The sequence below is a fragment of the Thalassophryne amazonica genome, chromosome 8 (assembly GCF_902500255.1).
Source record: "Thalassophryne amazonica chromosome 8, fThaAma1.1, whole genome shotgun sequence".
In the NCBI taxonomy this organism is placed as follows: Eukaryota; Metazoa; Chordata; class Actinopteri; order Batrachoidiformes; family Batrachoididae; genus Thalassophryne; species Thalassophryne amazonica.
This window is the reverse complement of record NC_047110.1, coordinates 108,892,263-108,906,764: the sequence shown is the minus strand read 5'-3', so window position 1 is coordinate 108,906,764 and position 14,502 is coordinate 108,892,263. Positions and strand designations below refer to the sequence as shown.

General features: G+C 46.7%; 1 protein-coding gene across 4 annotated transcripts in view; it reads right to left on the bottom strand.

Moving 5' to 3' along the window:
• wt1a (WT1 transcription factor a) overlaps positions 1-14,502 on the bottom strand; it is a 60,470-nt gene that overhangs the window by 26,852 nt on the left and 19,116 nt on the right. For 2 of the 4 annotated variants that reach the window (XM_034177223.1, XM_034177224.1), the window contains exon 4: positions 10,176-10,259. The exons of the other annotated variants lie outside the window; for them this stretch is intronic. In XM_034177223.1, coding sequence (XP_034033114.1) covers positions 10,176-10,259 — 84 coding nt within the window. The remainder of the gene's footprint in view (positions 1-10,175; positions 10,260-14,502) is intronic. 4 annotated transcript variants of the gene reach the window in all.

Below are 14,502 nucleotides of genomic sequence, written 5' to 3'. Positions count from 1 at the left end.
CAGTCCCGAAGCCCTGCGATGGTCAGCCTTGCCCCTGGCGCAGGTGGTGCAGGCCTGGATATAATCCCGGACATCGGCCTCTAGGGACGCCCACCAGAAGCGCTGCCGGACAACTGCCATGGTTCTTCGCACCCCTGGATGACAGGAGAGCTTAGAGCCGTGACAGAAGTCCAGGACTGCAGCCCTAGCTTCTGGTGGGACGTAGAGTCTGTTCTTTGGCCCAGTTCCAGGGTCCGGGCTTCGTGCCAGGGCCTCCCGGACGGTTCTCTCTACGTCCCAGGTGAGGGTGGCCACGATAGTGGACTCCGGGATGATGGGTTCCGGTGGATCCGACAACTCCGTTTTGACTTCATCTTCATGTACCCGGGACAAGGCATCCAATCTCTGGTTTTTGGTCCCGGGACGGTAGGTGATCCGGAAGTCAAAACGGCCGAAGAACAGTGACCAGCGGGCTTGCCTGGGGTTCAGCCGCTTGGCGGTCCTGATATACTCCAGGTTCCGGTGGTCAGTGAAAACCATGAATGGCACGGACGTTCCCTCCAACAGATGTCTCCACTCTTCAAGAGCCTCTTTCACCGCAAGGAGTTCTCGATTGCCGACGTCATAATTCTGTTCGGCCGGGGTCAACCTGCGGGAAAAATAGGCACACGGGTGAAGGACCTTATCGGTCTTCCCGCTCTGGGAAAGCACAGCTCCTATCCCTGAGTCCGAGGCGTCCACTTCAACCACTAACTGGCGACTAGGATCGGGCTGCACCAGAACGGGTGCAGACGAGAAGCGCCGTTTCAACTCCTTGAACGCGGAATCGCAACGCTCCGACCAGGTGAAGGGGACTTTTGGTGAGGTCAGGGCTGTCAGGGGGCTAACTACCTGACTGTAGCCCTTAATGAACCTCCTGTAGAAATTAGCAAAGCCGAGGAACTGTTGCAGCTTCCTACGGCTAGTGGGTTGGGGCCAGTCTCTCACCGCCGCAACCTTGGCCGGATCAGGAGCGACGGAGTTGGGGGAGATGATAAACCCCAGGAAGGGCAAAGATGTGCGGTGGAACTCACACTTCTCGCCCTTCACAAACAGCCGGTTCTCCAACAACCGCTGCAGGACCTGACGTACATGCTGGACGTGAGTCTCAGGATCCGGAGAAAAGATGAGTATATCGTCTAGATATACGAAGACGAATCGGTGCAGGAAATCCCGCAAGACATCATTAACCAAAGCTTGGAACGTCGCGGGGGCGTTTGTGAGGCCGAACGGCATGACCAGGTACTCAAAGTGACCTATGGGGGTGTTAAATGCCGTCTTCCACTCGTCTCCCTTCCGGATCCGAACCAGGTGATACGCATTTCTAAGATCTAGCTTAGTGAATATTCAGGCTCCATGCAGGGGCGTGAACACTGAATCCAACAGGGGCAACGGGTATCGATTACGAACCGTGATTTCGTTCAGTCCCCTATAATCAATGCATGGACGAAGTCCGCCGTCTTTTTTACCCACAAAAAAGAAACCTGCACCCATCGGGGAGGTGGAATTCCGGATCAACCCGGCGGCTAAAGAGTCCCGGATGTAGGTCTCCATTGATTCGCGCTCAGGTCGTGAGAGGTTGTACAGCCTGCTGGACGGGAACTCACCGCCTGGAACCAAATCAATGGCACAATCATACGGACGGTGGGGGGGAAGGGTGAGCGCCAGATCCTTACTGAACACATCCACAAGGTCGTGGTACTCCACCGGCACCGTCCCTAGATTGGGCGGGACTCTGACCTCCTCCTTCGCCTGGGAACCGGGAGGAACCGAGGAACCTAAACATACCCGATGGCAGGTCTCGCTCCACTGAACCACTACCCCGGACGGCCAATCGATCCGGGGATTGTGTTTTAACATCCAGGGGAACCCTAAAATCACACGGGAGGTAGCAGGAGTCACAAAAAACTCGATCTCCTCCCGGTGATTTCCTGACACCACCAGAGTTACAGGTGGTGTCTTATGCATGATTGGAGGGAGTAGGGAGCCATCTAGTGCCCGCACCTGCACAGGCGAGGTAAGCGCCACCAGAGGGAGCCCTATCTCCCTGGCCCATCTGCTGTCTAACAGATTCCCTTCAGAGCCCGTGTCCACCAGTGCTGGGGCCTTCAGGGTTAAATCCTCATAAAGGATTGTAACTGGGAGTCGTGTGGCAATGTGGGTGTGTCCCACGTGAATGTCTCGGCCCACCCCTAGCCCAGTTTCTAGGGGCGGGCGTTGGTGTTTAACCGCTCGGGGCAGTCTCTTACCTGATGCTCTATCGAGCCACAAACAAAACACGCTCCACGGGCCAGCCTCCTCTGTCTATCTGGTGCCCTAAATGTGGCCCTGCTCGTGTCCATATCTTCGTCAGCAGGGGGAGCTGTAACCACACGGAGCGCAGGGGCCGTGGAGCGTGGGGAGGGCGGAACGCGGTCGGAACCGGAAGGGAGAGGGACGGCGCGTGCCCGGCCACGCCCTTCGTCTCGTTCCCGACGGCGTTCTTCTAACCGATTGTCTAATCGTATGACGAGATCAATAAGCCCATCTAAATCCCGCGGTTCGTCCTTAGCCACCAGGTGCTCCTTTAGAACCAATGACAGTCCGTTTACAAAGGCGGCGCGGAGGGCAGTGCTATTCCAGCCGGACCTCGCAGCCGCGATGCGGAAGTCGACTGCATAAGCAGCTGCGCTCCGGCGCCCCTGTCTCATTGACAGCAGCACGGCTGAAGCGGTCTCTCCTCTATTTGGGTGATCGAACACTGTTCTGAACTCCCTCACAAACCCATCATATGTCTGAAGGAGCCGTGAATTCTGCTCCCAGAGCGCTGTAGCCCAAGCGCGTGCCTCACCGCGAAGCAGGTTTATTACATAAGCTATCTTGCTAGCATCAGTCGCGTACATGACAGGACGTTGTGCGAAGACGAGCGAACACTGCATAAGGAAGTCCGCGCACGTCTCCACACAACCTCCGTACGGCTCTGGAGGGCTTATGTATGCTTCCGGGGAAGGTGGGAGGGGTCGTTGAATGACCTGTGGAACGTCACTGTTACGCACAGGGTCGACAGGAGGGAGAGCCGCAGCAGCGCCCTGGGGGCGCGCCTCCACCTGCGCGGCGAGAGCCTCCACCCTGCGGTTAAGGAGGACGTTCTGCTCGGTCATTAAATCCAACCGAGCCATGAAAGCGGTGAGGATCCGCTGCAACTCACCGATCATTCCTCCTGCGGACGCCTTTGCGCCCTGTTCTTCCATTGGCCGTTCAACAGCCGGTTGATGCCCCTCGGGATCCATGACGTTGGCCGAGATATCCTGTTGGGAAAGTGTAAGTACACGGACCCACAACAGGGGGCGCAAATGAACGGACAATGGAATAGGTCAAATAACAACACTTTACTGTTGTGAATGTGCACAACAAATACAACAGATTACAGTAATGGACAAAAGTCAATTCACAAAGGTGTTGTGTGGGCAGGCTCGAAGATAGGAGACGCCTCTCCAAAGTAGAACCGGAACCACACGGTTTCCTCCGCCACCAGACCCCGGGAATACTGGAGCCGCCAAGTCCCGAACTCCCAGGTGGCCACTGCCTCCGCGTGTCGGACCTGGTACTGCTGGCGAGGAACAAAGAACAATTAAATGAGGGCGCGTTTGCACCCAGGAATCCGAACGGCAGGAAAGCTACCTCCACCTCTCGTTGGAAAAGTAATCCACAGAACAACGCACAAAATCCAAAAGGATACAATCCGTCAGCTGAGATACGTTACCTTCCAGGTAGAAACGATATCTCGGCAAAGAGGTGGAGACGTCGTCCTGCTGATATACTCCTGCCGATCAGATGATTGGTAACAGCTGTTGCCGGTGATGCGTGACAGCTGTCACCCTGGCTGCTCCTGTGAGGCGGCTGCGCCCTCTGGTGCCTGGAGCCCGCACTCCAGACAGGTCGCCCTCTGGTGGTGGGCCAGCAGTACCTCCTCTTCTGGCGGCCCACACAACATTAATTCAAATTTGAAATTAATGATGTGGAACATACTGTATAAAAACACTTTGTGCTTTAATAATGTACCATAATTTATCCAGTGCTGCTAAGTTTTTTTTTTTAAGTTAATTTGGTCCAGAAAACATGTTTTCACTTGTTCGCTCAGCGGAGTGAATAATGAGCTATGAAACAAAGAGACACCCACAGCTGCTAAATCAGTCCAGCAAAATCCTGAGATCTCAGACACACACACACACACACACACACACACACACACACACACACACACACACACACACACACACACACACACACACACTACAATGAGGTAACACCCTAAGATCATCCTTCTCCCTTCCTACTGAGTGTCGTGCACGCAGGCTGTGGTCGTGCACGTGCACATTCATACGTCAGGTGTGATGGACGACTTTGTGAGCCAACATAGACGCTGACCGGCATGCAGCTCTGTGGGTCACCGTGACATTCATGCTTGCAAATTATTAATATTTTTTCCATAAAGATGCATTACTTTTTTTAAACAAGGAATAATACAAACACGGAAGCACAAGATTTATTAGTTTGACATCTGAGGGAATTTCTTTTTCTAATTAAAGAATGACACATTTGCATTTATCAAATAATTTATTTAAGGAGTAATTAAGTTATTTCCAATTTTCAAAATCTGCCAAAATTTTCATCTAAAATAAATGGAGCATTTTGTCCAGATTGTCATGACATTATGTGGTTTAAAGGACAAGTTGACAATAAGACAATAGTTACGTAGCGTTACACAAGCTTTTACTGCAGAACTGGGTGTGTGAGTGAGTGAGTGAGTGAGTGAGTGAGTCCATTCTAGCCATTTTTTTTCATATCAATAACAATTCATGTTCTCAGCTGAAGGAGGAAGACTGTTGTGTGAAGTTCAGTGAGCCGGGGCCTCATGTACAAAGCGTGCATATGCACAAAAACCTGGCGTACGCCCGTCTCCACGTCCACGTGCAGATGTATCAAAAGTGACTTCAGTGAGGAAATGTGCAGTGCATCACGCAACAATCCTGGCTGGCATACGCACGTTTCTACAGCTGTTGTTCCACTGTGGACATGTAAAGGTGATGCTGGGAACCATTAATAGTGTGAAAACAAGAAGTCATCAGAGTGATGTGCACATCAGAGACACACTGATGAACAATTAACACACTCACGTGTTGTAATCATATGGATGGATATAAAAGCACGTGCAAAGTGATGCGTAAAATTGCACTAACAGTGGCTGCGTTAGCGTTGTTAAAGCACCTTGCAAATGGTGCAATCCGACATGAGTGTGTATTCAGGGAACACGAGGATTTACTTCCAAATTAGCATAATTGGCTCTGAAACTGATTTTGAGTTGTGAGCAGAACCAGAGCACAATACGGTGAGAAGCCAGGGGGTGTCTGTGCCCACACAGGTGCTGACCACGCTGGGCTTCCTGGCATCAGGGGCATTCCAGCGTGAGCTGGCTGATCAGTCAGGAGTGTGCCAGTCAACCTGGAGCCGAGCTGCAATCATCCGACTGTCAACCAGGTACTTTCCAACATTACAGCACATTTTGCAGCGAGAGCCGGTTTCCCGAATGTAATTGGAACTATTAATTGTACACATTTTGCTATAAAGGGGCCGTCACATGATGAATTTGTTTCTGTTAATTGGAAACATTTTCATTCCATTAATGTTCAAATCATATGTGATGCACAAATGTGCATCAGGCAGCTGGCACAGTGAGCCATGGGGCTCACTAGTGCCATGGGGGCCATGGGGCTCACTAGTGTTAAAATAGTTTGTGTAATTGTTCCAAACAAAAACCAGAGTGGACACACGGGCATGTGCGCATGCATATATGTTTTTATTATTATTATTATTAATGTTTTTTTTATTTTAGAGCTTCTTAACAGGCTTCTTAACAGGCTTCCTGTGTTCAGTATTTGTCAATAAACACGTGTGTAAATTGTGATGTCACGCTGTCAGAGGAGGCGCGCCTCACCTTTTTAACATCAGTGTGTGCGTACTGTTCTGCATGTTGGCCTCACCCACTCACACTCCGTAGCTCCCACAAACATTTTTCCAGTTTCATGATTAATCCATTTAACAGCGTACTGAATAAACTGTCCCTGTGTGTCTCCATGTCATTTTCAGTCATCTATCGTCGAATTTCTTTTCTGTGTTCATGTTGTCTAATGTGATGTCGTGGGGAATCCCTGCTCCAAGGGCCTATTTACATGAAATTGCATATTTAAATAGGGCGTGGCCAGGGAGGAGTTTGGTTCCATGCTCAACTCCACGTTCAGTGGGATGTACAAACGGAACGTGCATGAATTCATGCCTACACACACTTTGATACATCTAAATATATTTGTGCTTACGCCAGATTCAGGGTTTTGGCATACGACAACTTTTAGTAGAAAGTCAATGCAAGTCTTTGAACATGAGGCTCCAGGTGACGGAGGCATTGGATGGAGGTGAAGTAATTTTGGACAACAGGGGAACTACTGCAGATATGGTGAGGGAGACAGCTAGTAAGGTACTGGGTGTGACATTTGGACAGCAGATCGAAGATGTCCAGGAAAGCATAAAGAGAAAGAGTTTGGTGAAAAAGAATTTGGATAGTCAGAGAGATGAAGAAAGTAGACAGGAGTACAAGGAAGTAAGGCGAAAGGAGAAGCAGTAAAAGCGAAGGAAAAAGGCATTTAACGAACTGTACAAGAAGTTGAATAGTAAGGAAGGAGAAAAGGACTTGTACCAGACAAAGGGACAGAGCTGGAAAGGATCTGCAGCAGGTTAGGGTGGTAAAAGATGCAGATGATAATGTGCTGACAAGTGAGGAGAGTGTGTTGAGAAGGTGGAGGGAATATTTTGAGGAGCTGATGAATGAGAGAGAGAAAAGGCTGGATAATGCGGAGAGAGCAAATCAGGAAGTACGAGGGATTAGTAAGGATGAAGTGAGGGCTGCTATAAAAAAGATGAAGAGTGGAAAGGCAGTTGGTCCAGATGACATTCCAGTGGAGGCACGGAAATGTCTTGGAGAGATGGTAGTGGAGTTTCTAACCAGACTGTTTAATAAAATATTGGAAATTGAGAAGATGTCTGAGGAATGGAGAGGAAGTGTGCTGGTTCCTATTTTTAAGAACAAAGGTGATGTGCAGAGCTGCAGTAACTACAGAGCCATTAAGTGGATCATCCACAGCATGAAGTTGTGGGAAAGAGTAGTAGAAGCTAGGCTTAGAAAACAAATGAAGATCTGTGAGCAGCAATATGGTTTCATGCCAAGAAAGAGCACAATGTTTGCTCTGAGAATACTGTTGGAGAAGTACAGAGAAGGCCAGAAAGAGTTACATTGTGTGTTTGTGGATTTAAAGAAAGCTTATGACAGGGTGCCAAGAGAAGAGTTGTGGTATTGCATGAGGAAGTCTGGAGTGGCAGAGAAGTATGTTAGGGTGGTGCAGGACATGTACAAGAATAGTGTGACAGCGGTGAGATGCGCAGTAAGAATGACAAACCCATTCAAGGTGGAGGTGGGATTACACCAAGGATCAGCTCTGAGTCCTTTCTTGTTTGCAGTGGTGATGGACAGGTTGACTGATGAGATCAGACAGGAGTCCCCATGGACTATGATGTTTGCAGATGACACTGTGATGTGCAGTGATAGTAGAGAGCAGGTTAAGTCTAGCCTGGAAAGGTGGAGATAGTCAGGTGGAGCAAGACTGAGTACATGTGTGTGAATGAGAGGGAGCCCAGTGGAATAGTGCAGTTACAAGGAGTAGAAGTGGTGAAAGTAGATGAGTGTAAATACTTGAGGTCAACAGTACACATTAATGGAGAGTGCGGTAGAGAGGTGAAGAAGAGAGTGCAGGCAGGGTGGAGTGGGTGGAGAAAGGTAGCAGAAGTGATTTATGACCAAAGAATATCTGCAAGAGTGAAGGGGAAAGTTTACAAGACAGTAGTGAGACCAGCTATGTTGGATGGCTTAGAGACAGTGACACTAACAAAAAGACAGGAGGCAGAGCTGAAGATGTTCTAATTCTCTTTGGGAGTGACAAAGATGGACAGGATTAGGAATGAACATATTAGAGGGACAGCACAGGTCAGAGCGGCGAGATTGAGAAGGTTTGGGCATGTGCAAAGGAGGGACCCAGGGTATATAGGGAGAAGGATGCTGAGGATGGAGCAACCAGGCAGGAGGAGAAGAGGGAGACCAAAGAGGAGGTTTATGGATGTGTGAGGGAGGACATGCAGGTCGTTGGTGTGACAGAGGAGGATTCAGAGGACAGGGTGAGATGAAAATGACTGATCTGCTGTGGCGCCCCCTAAAGGGAGCAGCCGAAAGAAGAAGAAGGAGAAGAACAATTAATCTCATCTTGTAACTCACCAAATTAAAAGAGTGCATAATGAGGATGACCTTGTTACAGTGGTGAGTTGTCATACACAAAATCAAATGAAAAAGCAGCTTTGTTTTGCAGATTAAATATTCCATAGATGTGTCTACCACCTGCTGGATGGTTTGTGGAGGCGCCTACGTTCATGTGTGCATCATCTTACCAGTTAAGACAGTAATCACTATGTATAGGCAAGAAGATGAGGATGATACCAAAACTTTTCATCTGTACTGCAAATTAGTGACAGCCAACTCGAAGCAGTGCTCTGAAACTTTCTGAAACCTTTGTAACGGCCATGTTTTGGAACATGCTTCAGGAGTCTGTATTGAAAAGAAGACATCCTGTGCTGTGCTAAACGGGACTTTCATTTCATCAACAGCTGTTCTGAAACAAACATTTCACTAGTCATAGTAGCATCTGTACATGCACCCATATGTGCACAACCACGTGCTTGTGTGATTTTCACCATTTCATTGATCTGATTCATTAGATGGGAAAAAATAATTACATGCTTTTGAGGTCATTTAGTGATTCTGCCATTTATTTGGACTTTTATTTCATTGCAGACAGTATCAACGAGTGATATTTTATATATTTTTTATGGTCAGCTTCATTTAATTTGTTAATACACATACAGTCCATTCCTGCATTTCAGCCCTGCAGCACATAAAAAAAAAAAAAATTGGGATGCAAAAGCATTTATGACTTTACGATGTTGCAACATAGTTCTTGTATAAATGCATTTAATTAAAATCATTCACATGTTCATTACTGAGTGTTGAGAAAAACTGCTCATACATTTCTAGCAGCAATCAAATCTTCGCCAACAAGTCTTACTGCAGAGAACAGTGGATGACCAAAAGCTCCTGCAGGTCAGACTATTTTTAGAGCTCCCTCTACTGGATAATTCTTGTAAATAGCAATTAATGAAACATTGAAAAGTAGGGTATTGTGTTGTACTCTCATTAGTCACAGTTCAAAAACATGTATAATATCACCAAAATTACATATTTTAATAGTTTACCTGAATGCCATATGTTGTTACATAGGTGTTAGCATGTTGTAAATAGTACTACTGCATTCCCCATCCTTGAATATGTAGGATTAGCCACCAAAATCAAGAGCCATGATGGTCTAGAACCTGAGCAACTGATAAAACAACAACTCCTGGCAGCCATCTTGAAAATGGCCGCCTCTGTGATGCCCCTATAGCCAAAATTAATCTGGCTGTATGCTCTAACTGTGTGGCAAATTTCATACTTTTATCATCAAAGTATATAAAATATTGCACATATTTGCTCAACTATTTATGCAGATTTGGGATTAATGTCAGTCTACTGAAACATGGACTGGAGGTTTGATACTGCAGCTACTGTGTTGTCAATATGATGATAAGTATGGAAAGAAATAAGTGTAATTTGAGTAAAAAAACAAAACAAAATCACAAACGTGGTCGCAGGTTGATGTGAAACTACATGATGTGCGTCAAAGTGAGATGAAGAGGATCCGAGTGGAACTGGCTACATGCTAACAATTTAAATTATCACCAAAATTTGAAAACATCTTGTCTGACCAACTGAGAACATCTCCGCAAAGTCTTGTTGGCAACCAGCTGTTACTTTTTGCGATATCTTGCGTTCACTCAAATAAACGAATGGCAGCACTGATCCGACTGGTGCAAGATGATCAGGTTGTTCAAATTACACTTCTCATTCTCACTGAAACCTGAATTCTTTTGTGTACTTTCAACTGTAACTGCTGCTATCAAATAGCGATGGAAGGACACGGTCCTACCTCTTCATGGTGGGTGCCAGTGAAGTGACAGGGTTCCAAGCCACACACTCCAACTGAGAGGTCATTTGATATAAATTTTCACCGCTGTGGAGGAAAAACAAAATGTAGAGAGCTCGTGAGCTGTGCAATGGACCGTGATGTGGACAGCGCTGAGATTATGTGTGTGTGTCTGTGTGTGTGTGCATGTGTGTATTGGGGGGGTTATTTTGTTGCTTGTTGCTCTTGTTATTATTGTCATTTTGTTGGCGCCAACAGAAAAAAAACTAATGCAGACACAATGGAAGTAAATCTGTTAACAACTGTACAGGTGCAACAAAATCCTCATACAAAGTCCAAAATGATCCCTTAAAACACACACACGCACGTGCACATGCACATGCACACACTCGGGATTTATGTAACTTGCACTGTTAATGCTGCACCTTCTGCAGAACTCCACCTGCACAGTCAGTCTGGGCCGGTCGATGTGGCGCCTGGTACCGCGCTCATTAGGCGGGTTTTATTTTACAGTGCGAGTGAGCCAAACAGAGCTCCGACTGAAATATGGTCGGAGAACGTAAGCTTTAAAGTGATGATCCGTGACGATTTCATGTAGATAAATGTCTGGTTTTCTTCTGGATTGCTGCTGGAAACCGACAGTGATTCAGATCCACGAGGTGCAGAGAATGTGTGGAAAAGCACAGAACAGTGAGAAGAGTCAAATACTCATTTTCTCTACTCGTGCAAACACTGAAAATATGAATGTTATCAGAACTAGAAAAATTAGGAAACTGATTATCTCAACTTCTAAAGTTTAGTTCATGTTCTCAGCGACTAAGGTCCCTGGAAGTATTTGGTGATTTCGATATGTCTGCAAGAGAATAAAGCCACAGGTCCTCTGGGTCCTGGAGGTTCCTGTCGGGTTGTGAGGTTTAGACATGAACCAGTGAGCTAAAATGGCAACTGGATGTCTGTGGTACGAGGTCTCTTTGGAGGATCATTGGGTATCAAATGGTTACTTGCATTATTTTGGTCATGTGGTGCATCATCCAGCATGCAGGTTCAGGTCTGTCAGTGTTGAGGACCCCAGAGACTGGAGAAGGTCAAGGACATGCCACCTGGCTTCAGCAGATAGATGGTTACTTTGGAGAGGTGGGGAAGGACCAGCTGTCTACCTGGGTGGTTGCCATCCAGGACTCAAGGCAGCTCCATAGTGTGGTGGATGTGGCGATGTGTGGTACCAGCTCATGTTCCCAGACTTCACCTGATATCACGTAGCTAAATTAAGATTACTGATTAAATTAACTCATATTGTTTCAGTTGGTTCAACTTATATGATTCACATTTCTAGAACTTAACAATTTGAAGTATAAAGAACACAAGATTCAAACAATACTCATGGCACTCAAGTACACTAAAATGATTCCATTTTGTGCCAGATTTCCATCCAAAAATGATATGAAGCCCCAACTCACACAAAGAACATTAACGCATAGCCGGGCTCCACCCAAAGTAGCAACATGGACTTTCCATCTCCACCCTGTGTGCTCACCATCTGCAAGTGGCACCGTTGGGATCCGGTGCGCTGTCCCATGGGTGATGGTGAATGATGAGGGCCACAGTGGACCAGACCCGGGTGGCAGAAGCTAGCTCTGGGGGTGTGGAACGTCAAATCACTGTGGGGGAAGGAGCTGGAGCTTTGTGGGAGGTGGAGTGCTACCAGTTAGATCTGGTACGCGCAGCCTCAACTGTGGAACCACTCTCCTTGACAAGGGCTGGACCTTAAACGGTGTGAGGCGCCGGGTGTGGAGGGACTTGGATGAGACGACTCTTCAACATTGCGTTGAGGTCTGGGACGGTGCCTAAGGAGTGGCAAACTGGGATGGTGGTCCCCATATTTATAAAAGGAGACCAGAGAGTGTGTGCCAGCTACAGGGGCATCACACGACTCAGCCTCCCTGCTTAAGTCTACTCCAGGGTGCTGGAAAGGAGGGTTCGGCCAATAGTCAAACCTCAGACTGAAGAGGAACAATGAGGGTTTCGTCCTAGTCGTGGAACAACCGACCAGCTCTTCACTCTCACAAGGATCCTGGAGGGGGCTTGGGAGTATGCCCATCCAGTCTACATGTGTTTTGTGGACTTGAAGAAGTCATATGATCGGGTACCCCGGGAGATACTGTGGGAGGTGCTGCGGGAGTACAGAGTGAGGGGGTCTGTTCTCAGGACCATCCGATCTCTGTACTCACAATCTTCATTCCTACTCTCACCTGTGGTCATGAGGGTTGGATCATGACCGAAAGAACTAGATTACGGGTACAAGCGGCCGAAATGGGCTTCCTTAGGAGGGTGGCTGGTGTCTCCCTTAGAGATAAGGTGAGAAGCTCCATCATCCATGAGGATGGAGCTCCCAGGCGGCTCCCTAGGGAGGTGTTCCAGGCACGTCCATCTGGGAGGAGACTCCGGGGAAGACCCAGGACGAGGTGGAGAGATTATATCTCCACACTGGCCTGGGAACGCCTCGGGATCCCCCAGTCAGAGGTGGTCAATGTGGCCCAGGAAAGGGAAGTTTATCCGCTTGATGAGCATTATTATTATTATTATTATTATTATTATTATTATTATTATTATTATGTTTATTTAACTTAATAATTAAGTTTTTCTGCTGACTTATTCACGTTTTCTGCGAATTTGTCACACATAAATGTGGAACATCAGCGCAGTAAGACAATCACCTAAAGATCGACGTGCTGTCCTTTGCAATTTAGGTTTCTCTGAAATATCAGCCACAAAATTCCAAATGACCACTTATTTCTGTCCAGACATGAATGGAGTTTCCCATCATTGCTGCACAGCTGTTATTAAAGCGTGTCAAGAATGTTCTACCACAAAACGCTTATCAGAATAAACACATATATAATGTACTTACCTGAAGAAACTATACAGAGGTGTTTTACTCATTTATATTTTTTATATGACAAAGAAAACAAGACTTCTCTTTCTTCTCTTTTCTCTTTCTTTCCCAAACCAAAGGCAAATGTCCACATTGTGGACATTTGTTCTTGTATCGTAAAAGTTCTTGTATCGTAATATCAGACTTGTCCAGTAGGTGGCAGACAGCTCTATAGTACCAACATCAAATTGCTTCATCATTTATTTGATGGCCTTTTAATTTGGTGAGTTACAAGATGTTTAACGTATTCATGCACTAAAAATGAGAGAAATAAGAAAAGGCAAAGCAGTGGACCAACTTTACGATGTTAAATCCAAGAATTAGAGACTTCAACACTGCTGCTCAAAGTCTTTACCACCAAAACACAAAGAATAAAAGTCAGACCATCAGTCATCCAGTACCTCAGTACCTGGATGCACCTCATACACAGAAGTACATGACAACATCACGCATCCACCTTCAAGTGAGGAGTTGATGGGATCATCCTCTGGGACAAGTCAATCCACCAAGAAGAAGTCCTGTACAGGCCCTGAAGCCCATTGGTGCTCATCCCTGAATTCTGTCGTGTGAAGAGGATGAAAGTCTACGACTCCCACTGGACAGGATGCGGGTTACTTCCCCAGTCGAGGCTGGTACCCAGTTACATCTGGGTGGACTGATGGACTGTCTTGTCCAAGTACATGGGCAGTAATGAACTGAACCAGGGTCTAAATATTTGTAATCCAGCAATTTATGTCACTGAGCTACATCACATACACAAACTGACAGACGAGGAAAGACTTTTGGCATAAAAATGGGATTCAATAACAGTTTTGTAATGAAGAGTTGGTGCTGTTCATTTGTAAACTTCTCTAAGTGTATGTTGTAGACGTGCTTATGAACAGGAGACAGTGCTGCTGCAACAACTAATTCTTCTTTTTCAAGGTGTGCCAAGAGCGTATGGGCCTTTATTTTTAACTGTTCAGTCAGTGATTTGACTGATGAGCTCCAAATGTCAACTCAAAGTGAGACAGGCAGACAGGAAGTAAACCAATGTTCTGGCTGAACAACAGCTGTCACTCGACAGCACTTCATGTCAAAGGTTTTGTTTTCTTTTTTGGAGCAAGCGGTGAGCAATTTCATTGGAGCAAGAGAAAAATTAACCAGACCTGGAAGCAATAATGAGCGAGGCAGTTTGCAGCGACTGAGCGGTGGAGCTAAGGTAAAGTATATTTCACCCTGCTACAAGGACCAAACAACACACACCTGGAATACAGTCTAACGGATTCAGATCAAAACAGATCGCAAAGACAGACTCAAACGGCCGAGAAATGAGGCTTGAAATGCATTTGGAAAAAAATATATATTTTTGACTGCTGAGGCTCAGATATGCACTTCTTCGTTCAGCTGCTCCCATTA